Genomic DNA, 24,969 nt, shown 5'->3' with positions numbered 1-24,969 from the left:
TAATGCTTATCTTGGATGCTAGTACTAACTTTTTGTACCTGGTTACCCAGGTACATGCTGTGCTTTTATGTTCGTGTTGGATATACTGTTTATGGGTTTAATTTCGTTAGGCAGAACCTGCTTTTAACATGACCTGCGTTTGTCTTTTCTAGGAATAACATGCTTGGAAATACTTGGTAGTGTTGATCACCTGTACCCCAGTACAAGAGCTCCAGCTTAATCCTTTTGAAACACATCTCTTTGAATATGGGGGAAATCGATGATGAAAAATACAGTCAAGCTGGCCAGATATTTGAAAACTTTGTACAAGCATCAACATGCAAAGGTACCATTCAGGCCTTTAATATCCTCACTCGCCAACTTGAATTAGATCCTTTGGACAATAGAAACTTTTACACCAAACTTAAGTCAAGAGTGACCACGTGGAAGGCCAAAGCTTTGTGGAACAAGCTTGATAAAAGAGCAAGTCACAAAGAGTATAAACGTGGAAAGTCTTGTATGAACACTAAGGTAAGTGGAGAAGTTAAATTTTGGATTTCATAGCTTAGGGTCTTCTAAACTTGTTTTTCTGCAGAAGCAAGGTCTATATCATCACATGTAATATGTCAATTTATGTAACATGTCAATTCATGTAACCCTCCCTTTAATATACTTTTCAAAACTGGCTGATACCAAGTGATTTTGGCAAATTTTCAGATATATTTGTTCCGCAAGTTTTGTGGAAATACAGCATGTAAGGAGGGTCCTAAAAGCACTCTGCTCTACAATCTGCCTCAATTGCAGCAGAAAAGTTTTCTGCCCTCTTTAGATGTCAGTTTCAATCAGGCGTAAGGTCTAAACTTATGAGGCATTAGGCTTCCTTCATTCCAGCCTCACAAGAACTACTTGTTTTATTAAACAGAGCTTTGCAAGGTGCAAATCATAGTATGTTCAGCAGGCTCCTCAGGATGCTGCTTGGTGCATGCTCTGAGAGACCAGGGCGGGCCAAATGTGCCTCAACAGCAGTTCCTAAAATGTTCTCTGGGAAGTGCTACTTGAAGGCCTGGGATCTGTCTTCATCACCTAGCATTGTCTCGAGTCACTAAACAGCAGCAAGAGAGGAATCCTGCACTGTTTAGGGATTTAAATACTTTCCTGTAATCACTTTTTCACGACCAGAATGTGGATAATTGCTGTGTGGTAGTTACTGAAGGAGGTGGTCTGTTTGGTCATGGAAAGGATGGGAGATGCTTTTCAGCAGAGCATGCAGTACCATATTTTGATAGAGAGAACCACTGAATGTCAGGATAAATCTTGTTGATAAAACTGTACAAAATACCCTAATGCATGCCACTTGTTTAATTTAAATATCACACAGTATTTCAATAGCTTTGTCTGACAGCAAGTCACTTCTTTACTGGAAGTGATAGCTGAAAGTTGCCTCGAGAAGGGTAAGTTTTAAGAAGCTACTTGGCTGTATAGAAGTAGAACAGAAAGGAAGGGCACACTGGGGAGTATCTAGGCACAAAACTGTGGTGGAGTTTTTAATTAAAGCTGTCACTGAAGTGTTATTTTATGGACTCAATAGACAGGCAGCATTGAAGATCTCTTCCTTGTTGTTTGCATCACTCCACTGAAAACTGAAAAGCGCCAGGAAATTTTTCTTCTTCTCAAAAGCACCAGGGAGAGGGACACCATATTATCTTCGGTATATGTAGAGGCCTCTGACTTCATTTATTAATTTTTAATACACTCCAAATTAATATTAACTTTTTCTAAGGCAATAAATACCCTTACTATATTACAGCGATTTGTACTGCTTTCCTGACAGCCTCTCCTTTTCTGCTTTCCTTTTTCCCTTCATTTCCCTTTTTGACCTGTGCTTCCTTCCTCCCTTTTATTCTTTTGAAAAGGCCTTGAACATATGTCATTGAGCAACTTTGTGATGAAAATAGACAGGAAAGGGAAGGAGTGAGAAAGTGTCTGATAATTAACAAATTATAGGAGATATTGCAGATACACCTCACCTACACATACAGCTCTGAGTCCAAATTTCCATGGTAAGTTTGAGGAAGTATTTCCAACACAAAAGGCAGTTTTAAGAGCCATGTGAAATATAAAAATGAAGTGTCTCTCTCTCTTAGTTGTGGCATTAGAAAGCCAAGACCTGGTTCTGCAAACTTCTTTAGTGATTAATTTTTATATATGGTGAGGAGACTCATCAAAATTGGATGGTACATAAGATACAGCCTGTGTAATGCTTTATAAAGTTGCCAAGCAGGAGGCTAATCAACACCTTTCACAGTGTTGAAAGTATGATATTGCTACTCTTTGACAGTAAAGATTTATTTTCAGTGGCATGATCTAAGTATTTGCAGAAATTAATGGACATATCTATGATGCACATATGATCAAATTGCAAATGAATATAGAATATCTGTATATGAGCAGTACGTGCATAGATATGCTATGAAATACATGTAGATGTTTATTAGGAACCTGGACCATGCCCAGACCTGCACTTCACTGTGTCATCGCTGATTTAACAAAAGAAACATGAATCTCTGCAAATGAAAGCTGTAACCACAGTCTGCGGGCTCTGTGGGGGTATCTACCAAACATTCCTCACACGTGAATCACAGTCTGCTGTGAAAGCCTATCTATGCAGCATGAATGAGAGTAGACATGTTGGGAGAAGACCGTGGACTCTGTGATCATTGTGATGGTGTACCCTGTCAGCCCCACTTACAGATAAGGGATTCTCAGAAATGCTGGCATTCCAACCAAAATCCCATTGACAGAGAGGTTAGGCTACAATACACATACCACGATTTTCCTGCAGTGCAACTGATGATTTTAAATTTCTGCCTTTCTTGCATACTGTTTTTAGTAGTGAAGGAGGCAAACAGGAATTAGCAGGCTAAATCCTGACAACAGTGCTCAGCACTCACCTCTGGAGGTACCTGAAGTAGATCAGCCCAGAGTAAAAATCTTACTTGTTAACCAGGATCACAAAATGAGTTATGTCTCTTGTTGCAATTGCTGTTCTCTAGAGAAAGCCAAGTTTGCTGGTAGGCACCTTTCTAAAAAAATACATTGCTTGAAGGCTTTATATGAAGTTATGGCCATGAGCTCTGAGTCTGCAGCTCACAGTTCTTCTTAGATACCACTTTACAACCTGTCTGGCTTCTTGCAATCTTCTCAATCTTTGGAGGAGATAAAGGAGATAAAACGCAGTCAGGATCTAAATTACTCATGGTCTTTTTTCTTTTTTTCTTTCTGTTTTTACAAACTGAAAACCTGCTGCCTCACCCAAAAACAAACAAAAAAAAATTTTGCCCAATATTTAAGAGCTAACTGCTGTACTTGTTAATTTTTCCTGCTTATAAACTCTTCAGACAAGCTTAAGTTACTCACTACAATACACGCTGGTTTTATACATACAGAAAATTCTACTCCAACTAAATAACAATAATCCTGTGTCTTAACTGCTCTTCAAGAACATTGCCAAATACAGCTTTCAAAGTTTCTACAATGATATGATTTTAAGCTGGATGAATAAAACTAGTTGAAAAAATTTTGAGGAGTTCAAACCCACTGCTATTTCAGAGTTGCCTTACTGTGGACTTTATTTTCCCAATAATTCTTTGAAGAAAAGAAAAAAAACCAACCAAACAAAAAAACAACTAAGTGCTATAGACAGACATGCACAAAATCGGGACAGAAACAAACTATTTTTGAAATTGTAGGAGACCATCAGTATCTACGTTAAATCTGTATCAAATCTACATTTCCTTCCATTACAAACTTGTCAAATGGGAATGAGTACTGTTCAGAAAAGCTGCTTCTGGAGCTGGCACAGTTCACCGGTGTTAGACAGAAAGAGGAGTCTGTCCTAAGAAGCCAAAGCTCTAGAAATCATACTGTGATTTTTACAAATGTGTCTACAAAAAGAGTGTAACTTTATTGTCCTGGCAAAGTTTCTTTCTAAATTTTGCCTTTTGCTAATCAATACAAATCATGGAAGAGTAGCATGCTTGGAATCTGTAATGATTATTTGTTTCTTTGTGGAATGAAATATGTCTAGACAATTGGAGAAGATTAAAGGTTTAATAGATGTTCACAGTGCTAGCAGGTTGAATGTCTCTCTAAATTTTTGAACACGCAAAATGTACTATGATGAACAAGAATTCATCCAGCTACTTGCAGAGTGTATTCAATAGCCTTTTAAAGACCCATGTGAATGTTCTCTAAACATTTATGTGAACCTCTCTGTATGGAGTAGCTTCTCTACTTGTTTTACTGTCAGCTTAACTGTGTAAATTATAGATATGTGCATACATGTATAAATGAAACTCCCACTGATGTTTCAGTGTGTGTATCAGAGGGCAGAACCTGGCTGTGCACCTGAAATTCTAGCTCTCCCATGACCGAGCAGAGATTGCTGCACTTGGAAACATCCCAGACCCTGAAAAGAGGTGTTGATTCTCTAAAGCATGCAGATGGGGTGATGTCTTCCTCCTCAAACTTGTATGCTGTTTTTTTGAAAACAAGTGCTTGCACTTGAGGAGAACTAAGGAAACTTTGTTCAAAGTGCTGATGTACAATTATCAGCTGCCTTGGTAGACTTTAGCATTTGTCTCTGGATATACTCAGTTCCAGATGATGGTGTTGCCTGCTGGGGTGAGGGCAGTGGGAAACTTCTGTGCATGACTCGATCTTCTGAGCGTTGGCTCTATTGTAGACCCCACCTTGAGCGTGGTTCCTGAGCAGAGGACTTACACAGTCTGAGCAGTGGTTTTGAGGTGTAGATGGACAATGTTAGCATAAAACAAGTAGAAAAAATTGAGCTAAGATGTTTTGAGTGCTGTGTATGTAAATACATTTGTATGTGCATTTGTAGGTATATATGTATATATATTGTATAGATTCCTGAGAAAAAATGAAACAATCTTGAACTCAGTCTCTGTGGGCCTATCTTGTTTTCCTCGTTCCTGGACTTGACTTTTCAAAGCTTGTTTTATAGTAGATTAGGTTCGTCTCCAAAAACTGCTGTTGGGAAACTTATTGCAAGAGAATGACTCTAAAATTATGTATGACCTCATTTCCAGGGCTTGCGTAAAATTGCAGTGGCTATTTTCAGTAGTGCCGTATGCTGTCAGTCCTACCCAGGCTCGGTGACATTGGTGTGTCTGATGTAGGGAGGGTTCCACAGGCTCCTCTGGTGGGGTGCTGCTCGAGCTGAGGAACGTTACAGAGAGCATGTGGCTTCAGCAGAGGTGGAGTCTGGGGTCAGGGTGCGAGTCAGCTCAAAAGGAGCCCTGGGTCAGAAATTGGGATGGAGGCTGGAGGTTTTGTCACTGAATCAGCACTGGCTCTGAGCCTTGTCTCCCTGTACTAACCACGCTGATGTTCCCATGAATGATAAAACAGGATGGTCTTTATTTGCCAAACCCCTTCCACTCCTTTTCATATTGTCTCCATTTCCAAATGTCAAATGAATGCTTTGGAAGCTAATAAAACCTACTTTGCCTGGTGCTCTTTTTCCCCACATTGCTGAGAAAAGGAAGGGTACTCTCAGGTCGTGCTGAGTGCTGTAGCTGTAGGGTTATCAGCAGGATGAGGCGTGGATAGCAGATGTCCCTCCTTGTTATTAGGTAGGAATCGGCTTCCTGCCAGTCCTCTGTTGTTTAGAAATATCGCGGTCTCCCTCCAGTCTTGCCCCTGATAGTAAATAAGGCACCTGATAGTAAATAAGGCAGGTTGGCTTCTAGATGTGATCTTCTCCCTGTTCTTCACCTTCCTCTGTAGTGCTAAGCAACTACTTGTCTCTTATTTAAGCAAATCAACCACCATGTATAAACCTGCTGGTATTGTGGCTAAATTTGCTTCTGAAGTGCTGGTATTTGTTGGTCCTTCAGAGGCAACTTTCAACCAGGTTTCTCTTGTGCTCAATATACTGCTACCAGAAGTCAGTGAGTTTCATGTTCAAGTGTCATGATTGATCATGCCCCTTCAGAGAAATATTTTTTTTGGAAGAGACTAATTGAATTGCAAGATGAAAGAAGGGAATGGCAGTAGTGCTCCAACTCAAACATTGAAATGCAAATTTTAACTTTTTTATTATATAAAGAACGAATATCCAGATGGCACATCCCATTTACTGGACTTACTAATCTCTTCAAAATAATAATTGAAATAGAGAGATTTCCAAACCTGATAATCATGGTTTATAATGAATACACCAAATTTAACTTAGATGTATTAGATAGCATTGCTAAGTCTTTTATTATAATAAAAATGCATTCCTGTAAAGGTCATAACTCTTGAAACTATACGTAGGATACTATATTTATGGGAAATTCAGTGAATTAAAGGTGGTGACTTTTCACAAAAAGACACTCAGTTGTTTGCTTGGTTTTTTTTTAATATAAATGTGCAATACTTGGATAGCAGAATTCATTGCCTATTCAGGTGTTGGGGTTATTAAGGACCACGTAGTCTACTGACTTTTTAAGTGGCATCCAAGTGTGTTTGGTACACTGAAAAGACAAACTGTTTCTTTTGGTATCTATGCTTTGTTATGCCTTTCAGGACAGGTCACCTAAAGCCTTACAGTGGATTTGCATTGTAAATTTATTTTTAAGAATTTTAATAAGTAACTTTTACAGAGTTATTTCAAAGTAGTAGAAGATATGGGACTAATGTAAATGAATGATAGATTTGTTTGAGATGAGGGGAGAAGCAGCAGATCATCCATAAACATGCACTGAAACCACAGTTACTGAACATTGTCTATGCATTCGTTTCCCTAAAGGTTTTTAGAGGGTGTGGGGAGAAGCTCAGGTGATGACAGAACACGAAGCAGACAGGGTTCTCTGAAAATAAAACAAAGTATTTGACGTTTTGAGCAGTGTTTTAAACTGATATCGGGCCAAATTACATCAGCAAAAGCAAATGTTTGGCATGTGATTTGGTAATGAAATCACTTTATTTTTATTATCCTGCAGACATTTCCACAAACACACGATTTTTCAGCTTTATCAGTCATGAAAAACAATGAAGCCCAGCCAAAGTAACATAATCAGACAGCCTAAATAAGGCTTTTTAAGGCATTTGGGAATTTTAAAATTTTTGGCTTGCCAGATAACAGTAGCTTTATGTCTGTATTTTAACAGCCCTCCGCTGTTTCTCTGTCCCTCACTTAATGGCTTTGCAAGTAATTGGCAGAAGGGAACTGTCCCACCCTGACCCAATTTCCTCAATATTTTATAAAGATTCCCACAGCTACTTTCAGCTGTGTAACATTCAGCTACTTTGACACAGAACACCACTATTGTCACCACAAGTGACTTAATTAAGTTTGAGTGAAACAAAAGATTAGGACAGGATGTGTTCCCTTATCTGTGGTTGTTGGGTTCTGGGGTTTGACTGTGTGTGGCAGTGAGGCCCTACGTCCATCCACTGCGCAGGTTGAGGTATGCGGGGTAAGGAGTGCTCCCACCTGGCCCCTGGCACACAGCCCTTGCTGGTGCTCTGCTTGGATAAGACCTTCCTCCTGGTTTCCAAGAGTCCCCAGCGGGGCCAGATCTGGTTGTTATGGTTTGTTATTTGCAAAGTTTCCAGCTTCACTTTGGTAATGTTTATGTACTGATAAGTGAGGAAATACACAACTTTTTCTTCCAAGAAGTGATTAAACACTTGGCTGCTAAAACCCAGGTTTCAGACAATAAGGCAATTTCCTGTCTCCTATGGCTCAGGTCCTTCCCGAGGTTCCCATGTCTGTCTTGAGAACTGGGGGTTTGGGGATGTGGTTGTTCTCTTTCCTCTTTCTGCTGAGAAATCTAACTCTATGTTATTTTCTGTTTGAGGAATCTGTGCAAATAGCTTTTGGTAGAATGCAAAATACCATAGTTCTAAAAGATACTGTATAAGAAATGAAAATGCAAAGTATTTCAGTAGAAACTGATTTTCTTAAGCAAACAATGGAATTTCTATTTGCATTTTCTCGCTAAAGAAAGCCTTAATAGTGATGGAGTTTAATTTGACTGGGATCCGTTGTAAATGCAATGTAGAAATTGCCTTTTAATGCCTTTGAAAGTGGGTTAATTTCTTTCTCTGCTGTGGTGTTTAAAGGTGGATTATTTTGTGTCGCTCAGTTCTCAAAAATCCTACATTCCCTAACACATCTACACTTACACACAAAATCTGTTTGTCTGCAAACTTGCCCAGAAAACTGTTTGCAATTTCAAATCTCTAGGTTATTTGTGTCTTAACCTGTATACATAGCTAAAAGTGCTAACTGAAGAATAATCTGAGTTTATACCATAATGTGATGTTATTATAATTTTCCAATTCTTCAGCCTTTTCCTCAGGTTGAGAATGTTTGGGTGAGTTTAAGCTGTATTTTGAAACAAACCTGGCAGTAGAGAGAACTAAGTGTCTCAATGGCGAGAAAGCCTTTGCAAGGGGAGCTGTTGTCCTGGCAGCTGGTCACATATTCCTTCAAATCTTCCAGAACTGTGAGAGTCTGGCAGGTACCCAAATGGGCCTTGGTTTTGTTCTGTGGCTTGGGTGATGGCAGAGAGAAGGACAAGCATCGCATCATTTCAGCTAACAGGAGAGCTATACTTCATATCTACAGGAGTTTTAAATTGGAAATATGTGAGAGCTGTGGGCTTGTTACCCTAACCACCTGTGAGATGAAGGATGAAGTGGACAGTGGTGATGTCTTGCATTGATTGTGAATGCTACTGCCACATATAGGTATCTTCCTGCTTTACAAAGAAATCGGCTCAGCAAGTCCAAGGGAAGCGGAAGTTGCAGTTCTGACTTGACCGTCATAGAGCATTGGCTTGAATTTATGAATATAGTTTATGTTAAATTATGTCACACGGGCAGCTAAAGAACTGTACTTACAGTGGTGCTAGAAATAGTTTGCTGCCAGACTGGAGAAATGCATGAAGTGGGGATTTTAGTGATTCCTGCTGTAGACTGGTACTTATTACGCTTATTAAAAATCTGGATCTGGATTGAGGAGGTGCAAATGTAACCAAACTAGAATGAGTTGCAAGTGCTTTGAAACACAGGGTCAGCATTTTAGAAAGTCTTGAAAAGTTGAAGAAATTATCTGAGATTGGAAAGATAAAATTTCTAAAAGCTATTGGGAAATTACAACTCCTCGTAATGAAGGAGTGCAACACTCAGAAAAAATTTGGAATGTGCTGCATGAAACAATCTGGTGCTCATAATGGACCACACACCAAGCCCAAGCCCATAGGGTGTAGAACTGACCCAGCGTGAGGTGATTCTGGGAGCCTGTCCAAGGCAGCCTGCTGTGTGTCAAGGATTGGGATATTTCCTTCCCATGTAGTTGGTGCAGGTGAAAACCTAGCTAAAATATTTTGCCCGGTTTGAAGCCCATGTTATAGGCAAGAGCAAGATAAACTAGGGCAAGTCCAGAGCAGAGCATGGTCAGAGCTCTAGAGAACGTGATCTGTAGGAGAGGCTTAAATACCTTCACCTAATCTATGTTAGAGAAGACACAAAGAGGAACTTCATAGTTACTTGGAGCACAACCAAAACAGTTCTTAATTTCTCCTTCTCTCACTAATAGTCTCACTAACACCGCTAGATCAATTTCTGATTAATATTTTCAAAGTTTGCCTTTTGCCTTGGACGTTTGCTGCTCCTGTCTCAGTCCTGGAGAACAGTCGGTGTTACCCAAGGTCATGCCTGTTTCCGCTTAAGAAACCAATCAAGAGGTTCATCCTTGCTTGTCTTGTATCACTTTTTGGATTTGTTCATTTGACTAAGTTGCTAACTTAGAACCATGTGGTTATACCACACTTTGAATGAGTCTTGTGCTGCTTACTTCCACCGCCCCTTTGAATGAGTTACAGCAGCAGCTTTTAAAGGACCAGTGCAGCAGCAAATCCTCCTCTCTGTGGCTGGCGTCCACCTCCTCATCCTGCCTGCACTCCCTGCCATCTTTTGGATTTACAATTCAGATAAAACAACTGCCTGAGGGTAAATTGCAACTGAGGTTAGAAAAATATTGCAGAGGATGGTAGTGAGCTTCCTGCCAAGGACTACACACCCAGATCATTAATAACAAGTTACGCTGATCAGCCAGTCCTCTGTGGAAGGCATTTATTTCTCTCCCCCCCCTTTTCTCTTTTTTGTTTGTTTGTTTGACTGTTTGTTTGTTTGTTTTTCTAGAGGGGTAAAAGACAGGGTAGGAAGCCTTTCCTGGCAGGTTGTGACTAATGGGGCTGCTGCTGGGGCTGCTTGCTGCTGGCCTGACAGGCGGCAGGGCTGCTTGGCTGTAGGTATCTGGGCTGGGAGGTTCGCTGCCCGTCAGCCCAGATACAGCCGTGATCATAGCAGAACAAGTGTGGCCGGTGCCTCCGGCTGAATTTCACTCTGGCTAGAATATGAAAACAGAGTCATTAATATGTGGCTGTGTAAATAAACACTGATCTCCTATGTATGTTTATCTCCCTTCTGTTGTGTTGGATGTTACTGTAAAAGAGATTATTATACCTCGTGATGTGCAATTTGCTGCTAAATTTTATGTCTTCAACTCTGCCGCTCTCTTTGAAGCATGCTCCTTTTCCTATTTTCCACCTTTTTTCTATTTATTTCCATTATTCAAGACTCTTTCCTTCAGTAATAAGGACTTTTATGTACCACCGTTGTATTCCGCCAAAAAGGATTTGGAAATAGGTGCTGAAATCCAGTTTTTGCTGTGCAATATGTTGGCAGCAGCCTGATTTGTGGGTTCTCTTTGACTACTACTAACTTTGACTGCTGTCAGAAACCTTCCTGAAAAATGCCACACTACAGACATGTTTTCTAATCGTGGTTGTTTAAATTGTTCAAGTCCATCTTGCTTATTGACACTATCAGATGCCATATTGCTAAGAAGTGCTGGTTGGTCAGTTCCTAGTGTTTTCAGATTGTAAATAAAAACGTAAAAGTAGCATCTACCTATGGTAAACTCGTATGTAAGTGACCAGTTAAACTGGAAAAAAAACCCCAGGTTATCGCTCTTTGGAGCTGTATATGGCTTTAGTAGTTAAATTGCTGTGGATGCAAGCACTGGAAAATGTAGTGGCTTTTAAGACTATATAATGTTCTGAAAGAAAATAGATCGCAGAAGCCCAGAACTGCAACTCCCTTGTACAGCATTTAATTTTGAGCTCAGCTATAGCTGCCATACACTACTGTACAATCATTCTGCTTAAGAAAGTTTAGAAGGATAGGATTAAATGATTCAGCTCTTTAAAAATAAATAGTAGTTTAAAAATCAGGACTCTGATTCAGACGTGATGGCTGATTCTGTATAAGTTCATTTACTCAGTACTGGAGGATTAATTATTTTCTTGCAATCACTGTCTTGCGAGTGTCACTATTTGCAATGCTCCCAATACGCCAGGCTTGTTCTCTGCTTGCTCTATGCTGTTTTCAGGGGTGAGGTTCTTGGTCCCTTTGTTTCTTCATCTCTGTTCACCTCTCTCTGTTTCTTCATCTGTTTCTGGATGAATTGGTTTGTTTTGTGGTTTTGGGGTGGTGATTTTTTTTTTTTTTTTGGGGGGGAGGGAGGTAGCCAAATTTTTAACCATAGCCTTAAAGCTTTATCTCACTGTGACAGACCTAAGGGGGGGAAAAAAAAGGTAGAGTACTTAAATGCTGCCAACCATATTGATGACCGAGATAGTCAGGCAACATTCTTTCTGCAAGGTTTATCTTGTTTTCCATTTGATTGTTTAAGCAACTGGCCAGAAAAGAAAAAAAAAAAGAAAGCAATCTCTTCAGGGTTTTGGGTGTGGATTCTTTTTCCCTTGTTTTGATTACAATGAAAGACAGGTAAAAAGCAGCAAATATCCTCTTAATTCCAAAGGATGTTAAAGCGTTTACTTTATGCTTTATTTGAGGAGGTTTTTGGATTAAAGGACTTGCCTGATTTCTGGTGGATGATCTGTTTATTAAAAATAGTACAATGTTTCTTGTCAGATGATGTGCATGTTTTCCTCAGAAAACTGTAACTAATTGTGGTGCAGGGGAAGTGGAAGTTTCTAGAGATACTTTTCTGTATTATGCCTACCAACTGCAATTTTTAAAATTTTATTTTTATAAATTGTTGTAGAAGCTCTGAGGTCAAGTCAACACATTTAAATGTGACCAATGCCACCCTAGAGAGCTCTTCTGAAAAGCTGCAAGTAACAAAGTCCTGACAGCTTTGGTGCATCAACAAAGGAACTCTCGACCTTCTAGCACACTGAATGCTTACAGCCTTTCTTTAATACGTTGCATAGCAGACTATAAGTTTCAAATGTCTCTTATACCATTGCTTTAATTTCAAACTCTGGAAAGGTTTTTATGAACAGATCTAATATTAGTATATATATGAAAGGCAGAGAGGACGGATGGGTGAATGTGTCCAAATTAATCCAGGAAAAATGAAGGCACGTGTTTTTTTTCCATGCAGAAGCTTATCTTCCAAAAAAGAGAGAAAAATCTCAGTAAAGATGAGCCAAATGAATGCAATAAATGTACTAATGTTTCACTCTGGTATTTTGACCCAATAAAACAGGAGGGCAATAAAGATAGATCCTCTGATCCCTGGATTGTGCATCCAGCTGAGAGTGCAGCAGCTGCAGGGCATAGTGCTGGGAAAATACTTCTGCCCCAAATCAGCCTAAATTAGGTAGCCTCAAATCTACATTACAGTCTTTTAAGAAGAAAAATAACAGTGCCTCCATTTTTGTCAATTGCTGACATAGGTGCTTTTGTCAGGGGATGACAGAAGTGCATATTTTGGAGGTGCTCAGCTGGGGCTACAAAGGGTAAAATACTGGTGGGATTGAAAGCAGAAATGGACGCATCGTGTTGCCGTGACAGGGTTTTGTTGCTGCAGTTGGTGGCAGTTAGGGGTGCATGAGCCTTGCTGTTCCCAACTGCCTTTGAGCTTCCCCAACAGTAGTATTAATGTGGTGTTCACTTTCTAAAAATGTCCATTCAGCAAGATCAACCTAATCTTAATGATATTTTAAGGTAGATTTTGGAACTGTCTGCAGTGCATTTAAATAGTGCTCACATAACACTTTGAAGAGTTAGGGCCTCTTATTAAAATGCACTTAATATTATTTTTGTCAAATGAAAAAATTGTAAGCATACTAATTTACAAGGAGTTCATAAAACACAATATAATAGAGGAAATTATGCTTTTAAAGATTACTTAATTTTTGTAGGGTAAGGTTAACTAGCTTCTATACCTTCTCTTCCCCCTTCCTTTGTAAGAATGATTTTTTTCTTGTTTTCCTTTTTCTTTTATATTTGCTTGTAGTATAGATCTGTTAACCACAGAAATTTTGGGTATACATTTCAGTATGTGGCCTCTCTCTAAAAATGAAGAAAAGAATTCTTGTTCTAGGTCAGCACTGTCCCTTTTCTATGTATGTGTGTAGTCAAATGGACACCTTCCAAGTCACTGTCATATTTAGCTACAGTTTCTTGACAGGGTCATGTTCTGTTGGCTTTTAGTAAAACCAGTTGTATAGGTACGGCAGCATTCAACAAGTCGGGCAACGAGTACGGGCATCTCATGTAGTGCAGGGCATGTTACTGTCAGGAAAGTCCTATACCGGTGTATCTCTAATGTGTTTGGTAACCAAGCTATTTTATAGTGACACATCCTTCATTGGTGCCAGTGGCTGGGCTGTTTAGTAGAAAAGGAGATGGCAAGCATTTTGTATGGGGGGGGGGGGGCGTCTTCGAAAAGAGAAGCAGCACGTACATGAACAGGGTTGATTTTAGGGGAGCAACGACATATAGAAGTGCTTTGGTAGACCAGGACTGTAGCAAGATGAGACTTGTATCTTAGATTGATGAAACGTGTCATGCCTATGATAAGTTTAACCTTTTTTTCTTTTTCATATTGTTTTTAAGTAAGGCTGTAGCTTTTGACAGTTTTAACCTTGTCTGAAGTAGCATATAGAATTTTATTTTCCAGTGACTTCAATGATGGTGCTTCAAACTTTAGAAGTGTATTGACTACTTAATGGATTTGGGGTGTGTTTGATTGCACTGTTGTATCCAGTGGCTGTCAATGAATTCATGTGATAAAATCTGAGACTACAAATACTGTAAGTCAGTAAGTCAGGAATGCCCTACTGAGCAGTCCTATTTTTGCCAGAAGCATTTTCATCTGTAGTAAAGAGGATGAAGTGAAAAGCATTGTGGTGGAGATAGCTCCTCGCTGCAGCTTCTGGTAGCTGTCTGCCTTAGATGCTTATGCAGCTGTTTCTCTTTGGAGCTTTTCCAGGGAAACAGTCATTGCTGATCCAGAAAATGTGTCGTTTCATTACAATTTGTCCCTATCTCGTGTTGCATCACACTTGGCTCTATCATGAATAGATACTTGCCTATATCCGTGTAGGATGTAATTCTGTGGAGTCAGTCAAATTAATCCACGTTCATCCTTGTCACTTTGAATGTTGTATGAAGGCCAGGGCTGGTGTGAGAAGTCTGAGATCCGGTGACTATAGAAATTAACGCACCGGAAACCCAGAGCAAATGGCGGAAGAGGGTTTGCCACGGAAAGGGGAAGCATTCTGTCCCTTTGCATCCTATCCGTGTGTGGGCAGAGCCTCCTGTCACTGTGTAGGGAGGGCTGCAGCTGCTGGAGGCAGCCACAGCACCAAGTAGCTACTTTGAGGTGCATGGGCAAAGCCACCACTTAGTGCTTGTTTCTAATACCAAGATCCATTCCTATAGTTTTTATTTTCAATTGGTGATTTGGGTAAATAGTACATATAACTTAAAGGAAGTTAAATAATTTAGGTAGATGGTTTTCACTATTTTAACACTGGGGTATATGTGCATTTCCACTGAAGAGCAGAAGTGGTACTTCTGACTTGGCATGCGTTAGGACAATGAAGGACATGTCTGTGTCTGTCTGGTTGCTGTTGGGCTGGAGTCTAAAATAATCTTGTCTTCTTTGCCTCCAAAACAATTGAAAGGCAGAAATGAGAAGATCTTGAATTCATGGAGTGGTGGCTGTGGCTTCTGTCTTCATTCCAAGAATGTATATGAAGTGGATTATAGTTGAACCACTTGTTTTCCAGGATTAGTTTAATGGTTGGGTACCTTGGAAGGGAGAAGAGTAAGAGAGAGAGAGTTGGATGATAACAGTGTAATGCATTGAGCTACAACAGGATTTGTCTGTTCTTAGCTGTGTAAAGATGTGCTGTTTGGTTGTATCTCCTACCTGCATGCTGCTACCAGCTGGTGGATTCTTGACTCTGAGCATGTAAATGCTGAGAGCTAACTTTTTTTTTTTTGCATTTTTCAAGGTAACTGAGTTTAAATTATTAAGGTGGATGAGATTTGTGTGACTACGTCATTGTGGAGTGTTATTTTGTTTTTTCTTAAACAGAGGGCTAGTATTCTTACTTGCTCTTTTCTTTCAAACCCTCAGTTTTTTCTGTAAGCGTACTTTACTGTGTGAAAACCAATGGAGGCATTCTGCAAATTCTCAGCTGTTAAACTGCATATGGCTTTTCTAGAATGTGATATAGGTGCCTGGATTGATAGGCTGCAGATTTAATAGTGAGGGAAGAAAGGCGTTGCAAGAGCCCCCTACTTTGCATGCTTCTCTCCCTTTTCTCCCCTCCTATTTTCTAAGTCATATATTTGTACATTATATATAGGAGATCATATAAAAAAACCTGTTTCTGGCACGAAAGTCCCTGCTTTTGGAGAGCTCAGCTCTAAACGCTTTAATTTAGCGTAGAAACATTTTCTGGAGATTTTCAAGGCACTGCCATTCTTAAACATATTAAAATGAAAGATAGTAGTCTCTTGCAGTCAGATCAACCTGTGAGTAGAATCAGGCTTATGAGATTTACCAAATGTTGTGTATGTTTATATTATTATGAGTGGAACTTTCTGATATCCTTTGTACTGGGGAAAAAATGACATGATGTTTCTGCTCTATTTCGTTCTGAAGATAAACACAAGGAGTAATATGTTTGGTTATAATCTGCAACAAAATTTATATGGAAGCTAGTAATTATCTTTTAGGAAAAGTATGGTAGTTTTTAACAGTACTGTAGAAACAGTATTTAATCAGTAGCTTAAGTCGACAACTTTTGGAAGATATGCATGGACTTATTAGTGTTTTATTTTGAACTACACATATTCCATTGCTTTACTTAGGATTATTTCAGTTTAAAATTATAATTACTAAGTTTGTCCCTAGGCAGCTATTACTGGCCCGTAAGCTTGCGTTGTGTCCCTGCCCATTGCAGGGGATTTGGAATTGGATGATCTCTAAGGTCTCTTCCAACCCAAGCTATTCTATGATTTGTTCTCTTCAATGGCGATTTTGTAACTGGTGTTCTAAAAATGCTCTTGCAGAAGTGTAGCTCAAACCAGCATGTCCATTTCCTTATGATAACTTATTTTGTAGCTGTAAAATTTTCATCGTCACATTTATTGTAATAAGTAATTAGCATCATTCATATCCAGGATATTTGCAAGAAGAGTAGATGAATTTAGCTCACATAAAATTCTCATGGTGCTGGGTACTTGCAGGAGTTAGTGTTTCTGGGCTGTCTGTTAGATTACTGCATAGCTGGAGTTTGGTGCAGGAAATTCAACAGAGGTAACTTTACTTGGTCCTGTTGCTGATGAGGTGCTGGAGTGCAGGTTTGCCTGTTGCAGGGCAGGGGCACTGTCTGGGTGAGTGCAGGGCATTCACAGTGCCTGGCTTTTCTCCCCTTGGCCAGGGAATTTGCGGGCATGGTGCTAGGCTGTGGCCCGGGACAGGGAATCACCAACTCAGAGTAACTATTGCAGCTCCTGATTTCTCAGCGTGTGAATATCCTCTTCTAGAGGACATTTGCGTGATATTTTAAGCATTTATAAGATATTTGGATTAAATACGTGCAAAGATAAATGCTTTTCATAAAGGAGGAAACTTTAGCACTTTAAAATCACGTGATTTAATCTGCCACATGAATGCATATTTGTGTTTTCTTCCTCCTCATTTATTCTTTCTGTACTTTTGCCTGCTCTTGTCTTGTGTAACACAGATGCTGTTCTTGAGGACTTATTAAATTTAATGAAGCTTCTCATCTGGCAGGAAGTATTTACATACATTTGCAGCCAGAAGATCAGCCCTATATGCTATGAGGTTTTTCACTGAGAAAAAGATCTTCTCTTGGTGTTGTTATCTTGCACTAACGTGGTATCCTTTCAGTAGTAAAAGAGAATATAATATCCGATGTGATACTGGTTCTTCAGGCAGGTCAAAGAAGTCTAGTCATGATCTTATTCTTGGATAAGCTGTTTTGTAATCTGTACAAGTCTTTCATTTCCAGCCTGAACAAGAAATAAGCAAAAGCTCCCTGTCTGGCCTTTTCAACAACTGTTGCTTTGATTAATTTGCGGAAGATGCTTTGAAAAGTCAAGTTACTCCTTGCCTTTTTAGGGCATGATCTGGCACCATTAAAAGACAGTTGAGCTGTGAATGGTGTCCTGGATATCAGGAAACTGCTGGCAGTTTTCCAGCCCTTTTAGTTAGATTTCAGGATTGATCCTTGGAGAATTCCTTTTGTGATGTCAGTTGTCATGATCTGTGTTAAACTGTGAGAAATTAATTTCAAAAGCAGCCCCTGATGAGCCAGGGGACTGGGGTAACAGGAGATGAAAATAGGAAGCCAGTCAAAGTTTGTTCTTGACTGACTGCAAGAAGATTTCTCCTGTGACTACATGCAAACAGAGAGCTGGGGAAGGGCAGGACAGTACACTGGTACTGTCCCTTTCCTTATTTAATAAAGGTAGGAACATAAACACAGTAGGGATTACCTTTTCAAGGTTTTTGTGCTGGTTTTGACCCCATACGTTTCAAAAAAGATGACAAAGTGCAAGAGTAGGATCTACACCAGCAGGAAACATTCTTAATAAACCAAAGAACAAATAGTCTGAGAGATACATATGTTTTATGGAAGGTAACCATGGATGATAGCAAATATACACCATTTCTCACAGCGTTTCTAGGCAATTAGGAAGATATTTTGTCAGTGGTGATATGAGAAGGGGAAAGGGCAGAATCCTCCTTAAAATTTTAACATATTGTGGTGCAGAGTATCAGGAGGCACTGTTTTCTGTGTGGGTGTTATTACTTGGCAGGATCTACTATGACTAAATCCCAAAAGACTGCCTTTTTTTTTTTTTAAAGTTGCTTTTATTTATATATAATACAGTTTGTTAGCCAAGAAAATAACCCCACCTTAACAAGCCGTGTATGGTCTTTATTTGTAAAAATGTTTCTCACTGCTTAATAAACATTACTGGAAAACTGTAGTGAAGGCAGTCACTTACTTGTCAAAGCTTTGAGTTCCCAACAAGCATATGCAGAAAAGAGCTGACCTAGACTTCACCAGTGATCCTCTTCAGTCAGGATAACATCTGTACTCCATTTTCTTCCTTTATATAATTACATCTGTTGATGTTTTCTTAATATTTAGCATGCAGTGAAGAGGGTTCTTGTGGAATTGTGAATTAAATATGTTCTTTTAGGAGGAAGAAAGCCAAATGGCTAATGCGACAACCTAACCTTAACTTATTTAATACATCTAGTTAATGAAACACTTGCCTAAAGCAAAGCAAAAGCATCTCACAAGAACTCTTCTTTCAGTGGGAATTGATTTGAAGTTTTTAATCAATTTTCAAAAAATATTTTGCACTTTTATGACCGGGTTGGACAAAAGTCATGGGCAAAAATCAGCACGAGATAATTTTTCGCTTAAGTTGTTAAATTTGAAAACAAATGATGAACAAAGCAAAATAAATAAATGACTCTATTTTATGAAATTGAAATGTAATGGGAACCAGACTCGTATATAATGAGCCTCCAGATACAGCCCATGCTTGCTTTGAAACTGCAATCACTGTCTGGCTATGTGTGCGGGACGCACAGGAGCATGTCTGGCATGTGAGATAATGGGTTTGGGTTTCCAACGTGGCACAGCTCAGCCTCGCAGTCGGAGATCTTTCCTCTGCTCAGGCCCACCTCATCCCCCCCTGCCTGTGCCCGGTGCTTGAACTGATGGCATAGGTTTTGCGGGCTGTATGGGGTTGGGGAGAGGAGGGATGGAACAATGTTGTCCAGCTATAGGACTGTTTCTAATCAGTTTTTAGTAATTATTCAGGAAAATGTAAGTATTAGATATGTTTGTGTTTTAATTAGTTGGCTTTCTGGAAATCCTTTGCTTGTTAGTCTGTGAAAACATACAACTGTCAAATAAAAATTTGGGTGAGAATTCTCTGTAATCATTTCCAAAGCAGTTGTTCCGAGGGTGCCCAAACTTGGATATAAGCTCCTAATATGTGATTGTTCTGAAGGTGAGGGTGTTGACCACTGAGTGAAATGGAATGGGACAGGCCAAGTTCCCTGGCTCTAATGAAGCAGGACAAGTCTGCTGACTTCTCTTGAGGTGCCTTGCTTTGCACCAGTAGGTGAACTAGGCTGTTATATCCAGGATATTTTCCTCCCTTTTATGTAGCTGTGATCCTGTTTACTGCAAGCACTTTTGAAACACTGAGTGAGTTAGAGAGGTACCAGCAAAGCAGATGTTCAAAAGTTTTTGCATGTTTGCTGTTTCTTCTGCTATGTCTTTTTAGCAGATGCCTTTATATTTGCATGAAGCACAGTTTATCCTGTTGTATAAATTCACTGAACACCACATGAAAACAAAATTTGAATGTTTATAGGTTTAAATACATGACTTAATACACTCTTAGTAGCCTAAGTCCAGTTGAATATCAAGTCTTAGCAACATGTAAGTTAGAAACTGTGGAAGTCAATACAGAACCTTGTGTAAGACTCCTCCTTTTCTCTGCTAGTGTTTAATTATTGGAGGTGGCCCATGTGGCTTGCGGACTGCCATAGAACTTGCCTTCCTGGGAGCCAAAGTTGTTGTCGTGGAGAAACGGGACACTTTTTCAAGAAACAATGTGTTGCATCTCTGGCCATTTACAATCCATGACCTCCGGGGACTGGGAGCAAAGAAATTTTATGGAAAATTCTGTGCAGGATCAATTGATCACATCAGTAAGTATCTGAGAGCACGGGCACTGTTCACTTAAGAGATGTACCAAAGATTAATGGAGACTTTGTTGATTTGGCAGAAAGCTCATCTGCCTTAAACATGCTTAAACCATTCTATGATTCTAAGTGTGTGCACACACAGACAGAGGAAAAAAGTGGGAAAATGGTCTCACTTAAGCAAAATGGCAATTGAGCAAATGACAGTCTTATAGAAAGGTTTGAATTGGAAGGGACCTGAATGATCACCTAATTCCAACCTGCTGCCATCGGCAGGGATACCTCCCACTAGGTCAGGCTGCTCAAAGCCCCATCCAATCTGTCCTTAAACACCTCCAGGGAAGGGGGATCCATGACTTCCCTGGGCAACCTGTGCCAGTGCCTCACCATCCTTATTGTGAAGAATTTCTTCCTAATGTCTGGTCTAAATCTGCCCCTCTCCAGTTCATAGTCATCCCCCCTAGTTCTGTCACTACAAGCCTTTGTAAAAAGTCCCTCCCAAGCTTTCTTCTAGGCCCCCTTCAGGTACTGGAAGGTTGCTATAAGGTCTCCTCAGAGCCTTCTCTTCTCCAGGCTGAACAAGCCCAACTCTCTCAGCCTGTCCTCGTATGGAAGGTACTCCAGCTCTCTGATCATCTTTGTAGCCCTCCTCTGGACCTGTTCCAACAATTCCATATCCTTCTTATGTTGAGGATTCCAGTACTGGACACAGTACCGCGGCTAGACTCTCAAGAGTGGAATAGAGGGGCAGAATCACTTCCCTTAACCTGCTGGCCATGCTTCTTTTGATGCAGCCCAGAACACGGTTGGCCGCCTGGGCTGTGAGCGCAGATTGCTGGCTCATGTTGAGCTTCTCAACAATCAGGACCCCCGATTCCTTCTCTGCAGGGCTGCCCTCAATCACACCATCCTGTATTGAAATTGCAGATTGCCCTAATCCAGGTGTAGGACCTGGCACTTGGCCTTGTTTAACCTCGGGAGATTCACACAGGCCCACTTCTCCAGCTTTTTTTGTTAGTCTGGATTTGTTTAAAATATTTTTTTTATTATGAAGAATATTTATGTTCATCCTAGTACATTGCAGGTACCTTAATACCATGAGAAAATAAGCAAATGTGGGATATTTTACTGTAAGTCTTTCTATCCTACAATGGTCAATGTATTGCTTTGAAGGAAGGAAAGCTCTAAAAATGTATTCTAATAAACTCACTGAAACGAGTTTTATTACCTACAAGATTGTGTTGCAAGAGGAAAATGCGAAGAAAGAGAATAACATCCTGTGGTGGCTGCTACACTTGCATTCATTGTTGTATGGGAAATAAATAAAGCTGCACGTGTGTGTTAACAATGAGTATCAGTTGGGTGGCATGCTGGTAGTAGCTGTAATTACATACTAAATACATCTTTGTTACTTGCTGTCTACAGGTATTAGACAACTTCAACTTATCCTCTTCAAAGTTGCACTGATACTAGGAGTTGAAATCCATGTGAATCTAGAATTCGTGAAAGTCCTGGAACCTCCTGAAGATCAAGAAAACCAAAGTATTGTTTATCATAATGTAGTTCTGTTCACAGTGACTTCTTTTTATGCCAGGCATTGTGTGAAATCATTCAAGGTAGCTGATTTCTGTTTAAAGGAATGGGACTTTTTTTTTTTTCACCCTCCTTATTGAGCTGGGTTGGTTATATGCAGTCACAGACATGACAAGTTTCATTGTGACAGAGCACTGATAGTTCTCTAAAATACAACCCAGTCTGAGAAGTTGAGGTTTTGCACTATGCCTTCTGGCATGCGTTTGAGGCTTTGTAGGGAGTCTGGTGTGGCTTTTCAGTATCTTCTTGCAAAAACAATTTTTGATTGATAATATAAATATTGAGGATGGATTAAGCTCCCTGGGCCTCATTTTGTTTTCACGTTTGATACAACTCCCACTGGCACACAGAGTGTTATCAGCCATCTTATGCAAGACTTTTAAACAAACTAGAAAAAGATTTTTCTTTTTTTTTTTTTTTTTTTTAAGACTAGTATCTGGGTGTAGTAGTGGTAGAATATTTTAAAATTTTACTTTAATATACTATACTGCCTCTTTAAATCGTCATATGGTGACAGTAAAAAAAATATATTGGTTTAAGTAGTTAAAGCATATATGATTTTTAAATACAGACAATACAATCACCTTTCTGTTGATGCAAAGATTAAATTTAGCTTTGTGTGTATGATTAATTTCTATTTAGAATACAAAAGTATTGACACTGGAATACTATGTTTCTTCTTTTAATGCTCAGCCCTTCCTTGCTGTAACCATGTTTATAGGCTGTCCTGATAAGGTCACTGTGGGGCTATTTCTATGAGAATTCAGTGCTTAAGCATATTTTTGTGATATTGGTCTGAGAGAAAACAGTACATTAGATGATCCAAATGAAGACTTCGGGTTTTTTGTCAGTTTACGAGCTTAACGCCTTGCTAATACAGCCTGAATGTACCTTTGACTGCCACAGAAGTTTATTCCATCAGACCAAGTCTCTGTTTGGATGAGAATTTGGCCATTTATCCTAATGCCCTTTCTGCAGACTCTGAAAGCAGTTCTCCATTGTAATACTGAAGAAGAATGAATAAATATTATTCTTGGTGTTTTTAGAGATAGGTTGGAGGGCTGAATTTCTCCCTGTGGATCACCCTTTGTCAGAGTATGAATTTGATGTTATTATTGGTGCAGATGGCCGCAGGAACACGTTGGAAGGTAGGTGAATGTGTGCGCGTTTAGCCTTATTAATGGTCTTTAGGGTATTTTGGAAGGTGTGAAAATCTGAGAAGAACACAATGTAACAGGCTGCCTTTTCAATCCACTGAAGTCTTTGTGGAAAGTATTTTTTATGTGGTATCTTCTGCTTTTGTTGTTGTTTCTCAAAATAAAGACATTTAATGTCTACTGATTCTCAGCACTGTTCTCAAAATAAAGACATTTAATGTCTACTGATTCTCAGCACTGTGTATCTACATTGCCTACAAAGTGCATTGTGGTGCCACGGGGCTTGCTTCAAGGTTAGGTAATTATATGATGATTTAACTTTAAGGAGGCTGACAAGATGCATGTCAAGAATTGTATAGTCCTTGCTATTATACTGTGAATTTGCACTATATGTTTGAGCTTATGACCAAAGCACGACTGCCAGGTATCTAATGAAGACATTAGAGGTATCGCTCTGTTATAGAGGTGGTAACTTCAGAAGCAGTTACTTTGGAAAGGATACGGAAAGATAACTCTAAGGTGAAGGGGAAATGCCTCACAAACTTAAGTCGCTGCTGAGAATTCAGACCACCTGAGCTGTCTGTCTTAGTGAGACACCAGCTAAGCTGCTCCTGTATCACATGAGCAAACCTGTTACTTCTACACCCTTTGTAGCTTTAATTATATCCATTTTAGCTTCAATTTGCTAAGTACGTTATTTTCTTTCTCAATTAACTTCATCATTTTCCTGCTTATTCTTACATCTGCCAACCACAATATGTTTAGAGTTCACTCTTTATAATGCTCTATGAGAAATTTCCCCACTCTGTTGTGCAGCTATCCCCCATAAAAGTCTGTTTCAATAGTCAGGTATCAGCAAAACAAAAATATTCTTAACTCAGCCGCAGTCTCTCTTGAAAAGTTAATGGTTATTGTAGTACCAGGATCTAAGGGAATATTTGCTGCACTGGAGATTGTTTACATACAGAAGCTGATATTCTCATAATAAATTTATGCGAATGAAATAATGCGAGCATATCAAGGAGCAGAGACAAAAATTCATAGCTCATTGGTTTTTTTTTCTTAAAAAATGCATGTATTCTCTAAAAAGTCACTTGCAATTGGCTAAAAATACTCTAAGGATCCTCTATCTGCTTCAGAATTTACTTACAGATAAGGGGAATATGTAAAGGGAAGAATTTCAATGTGTGACTGCAGGATTGTGGCTTTAGAGGTTTCTTTTGTGAAAAGAGGAAGCTAGGATGGAGCAAGAGAGCAAGTAACTTCACAGTCTCACATTGGAAATCTAGCACTTAAGCCACTGAATATTTTTCAACCCCTAATATCTTTGAAAAAAATTCATTAGCCCGTAGTGTGTGCACCTGAGCACTGTTACAGACATTTCTATTTTTCTTTTTTTTAACTGCTGATTTCTTGCATGTTTTTTTCCATAAGCTGTTTAGCATGCATTTAACAAAAATCTTATTTGCTATTTAGCATGTTAAAAATGCTAAATTTGATCTGCTTTATTTCCAGTCTCTTCTTCTTTAGTCATCATTTCCCTAAACTACTTCCCATGTTCAACTTCTTCCCATAGTTTCCCTCCAGACCTCTTTTTTTTTTTTTTATGAGATTTTCTTGTGAATGCAGTATGGCTCCAGTTTTGCAGTTGGGAGTGGGGAGAAAACACTCTTTGTGTGCAAGGGAATTTTGTAAGCATGACAGAATCTGCTGAGGGTGTGTTGTTTGATACAGTGTAGGACAAGACATAGGAATGAGACTGAGCAGCCTTGACCTGATTCTCCCTGGAAGTCCAATGTGAAGTTTCCAGTTGTTTTAATTCTTTTCTTTGCTAACCAGGATTCAGGAGGAAGGAGTTTCGTGGAAAGCTGGCTATAGCTATCACTGCCAATTTTATAAACAGAAATACGACTGCAGAAGCCAAGGTAGAAGAAATTAGCGGTGTTGCTTTCATCTTCAATCAGAAATTCTTCCAGGACCTTAAAGAGGAAACGGGTACGTGCCTCCTCATTTTTCCCACAACCAGATACAAGAGGCAGTAGAGGGTCACTGTATCTGCCAAGCCACCCACCTATTCCTATTAACATAAATTTAAATATATTGTATCAAAAAAAAAGTGAT

The 24,969-nt window shown here is 39.4% G+C and overlaps 1 protein-coding gene across 1 annotated transcript in view; it reads left to right on the top strand.

The window, feature by feature from the left end:
- The window catches only part of MICAL2 (microtubule associated monooxygenase, calponin and LIM domain containing 2), a 135,859-nt gene that overhangs the window by 23,642 nt on the left and 87,248 nt on the right, over window positions 1–24,969 (top strand). The window contains exons 2-6 of the mRNA XM_054068117.1: window positions 153–510; window positions 19,897–20,104; window positions 21,524–21,640; window positions 22,738–22,839; window positions 24,688–24,843. Of these exons, the coding sequence (XP_053924092.1) occupies window positions 247–510; window positions 19,897–20,104; window positions 21,524–21,640; window positions 22,738–22,839; window positions 24,688–24,843 (847 nt within the window). The 5' untranslated portion in view covers window positions 153–246. The remainder of the gene's footprint in view (window positions 1–152; window positions 511–19,896; window positions 20,105–21,523; window positions 21,641–22,737; window positions 22,840–24,687; window positions 24,844–24,969) is intronic.

This window comes from Cuculus canorus, chromosome 5 (assembly GCF_017976375.1).
Source record: "Cuculus canorus isolate bCucCan1 chromosome 5, bCucCan1.pri, whole genome shotgun sequence".
Lineage (NCBI taxonomy): Eukaryota > Metazoa > Chordata > Aves > Cuculiformes > Cuculidae > Cuculus > Cuculus canorus.
Note: the sequence above shows the minus strand (reverse complement) of the source record. Positions and strands in the feature narration are given on the sequence as shown.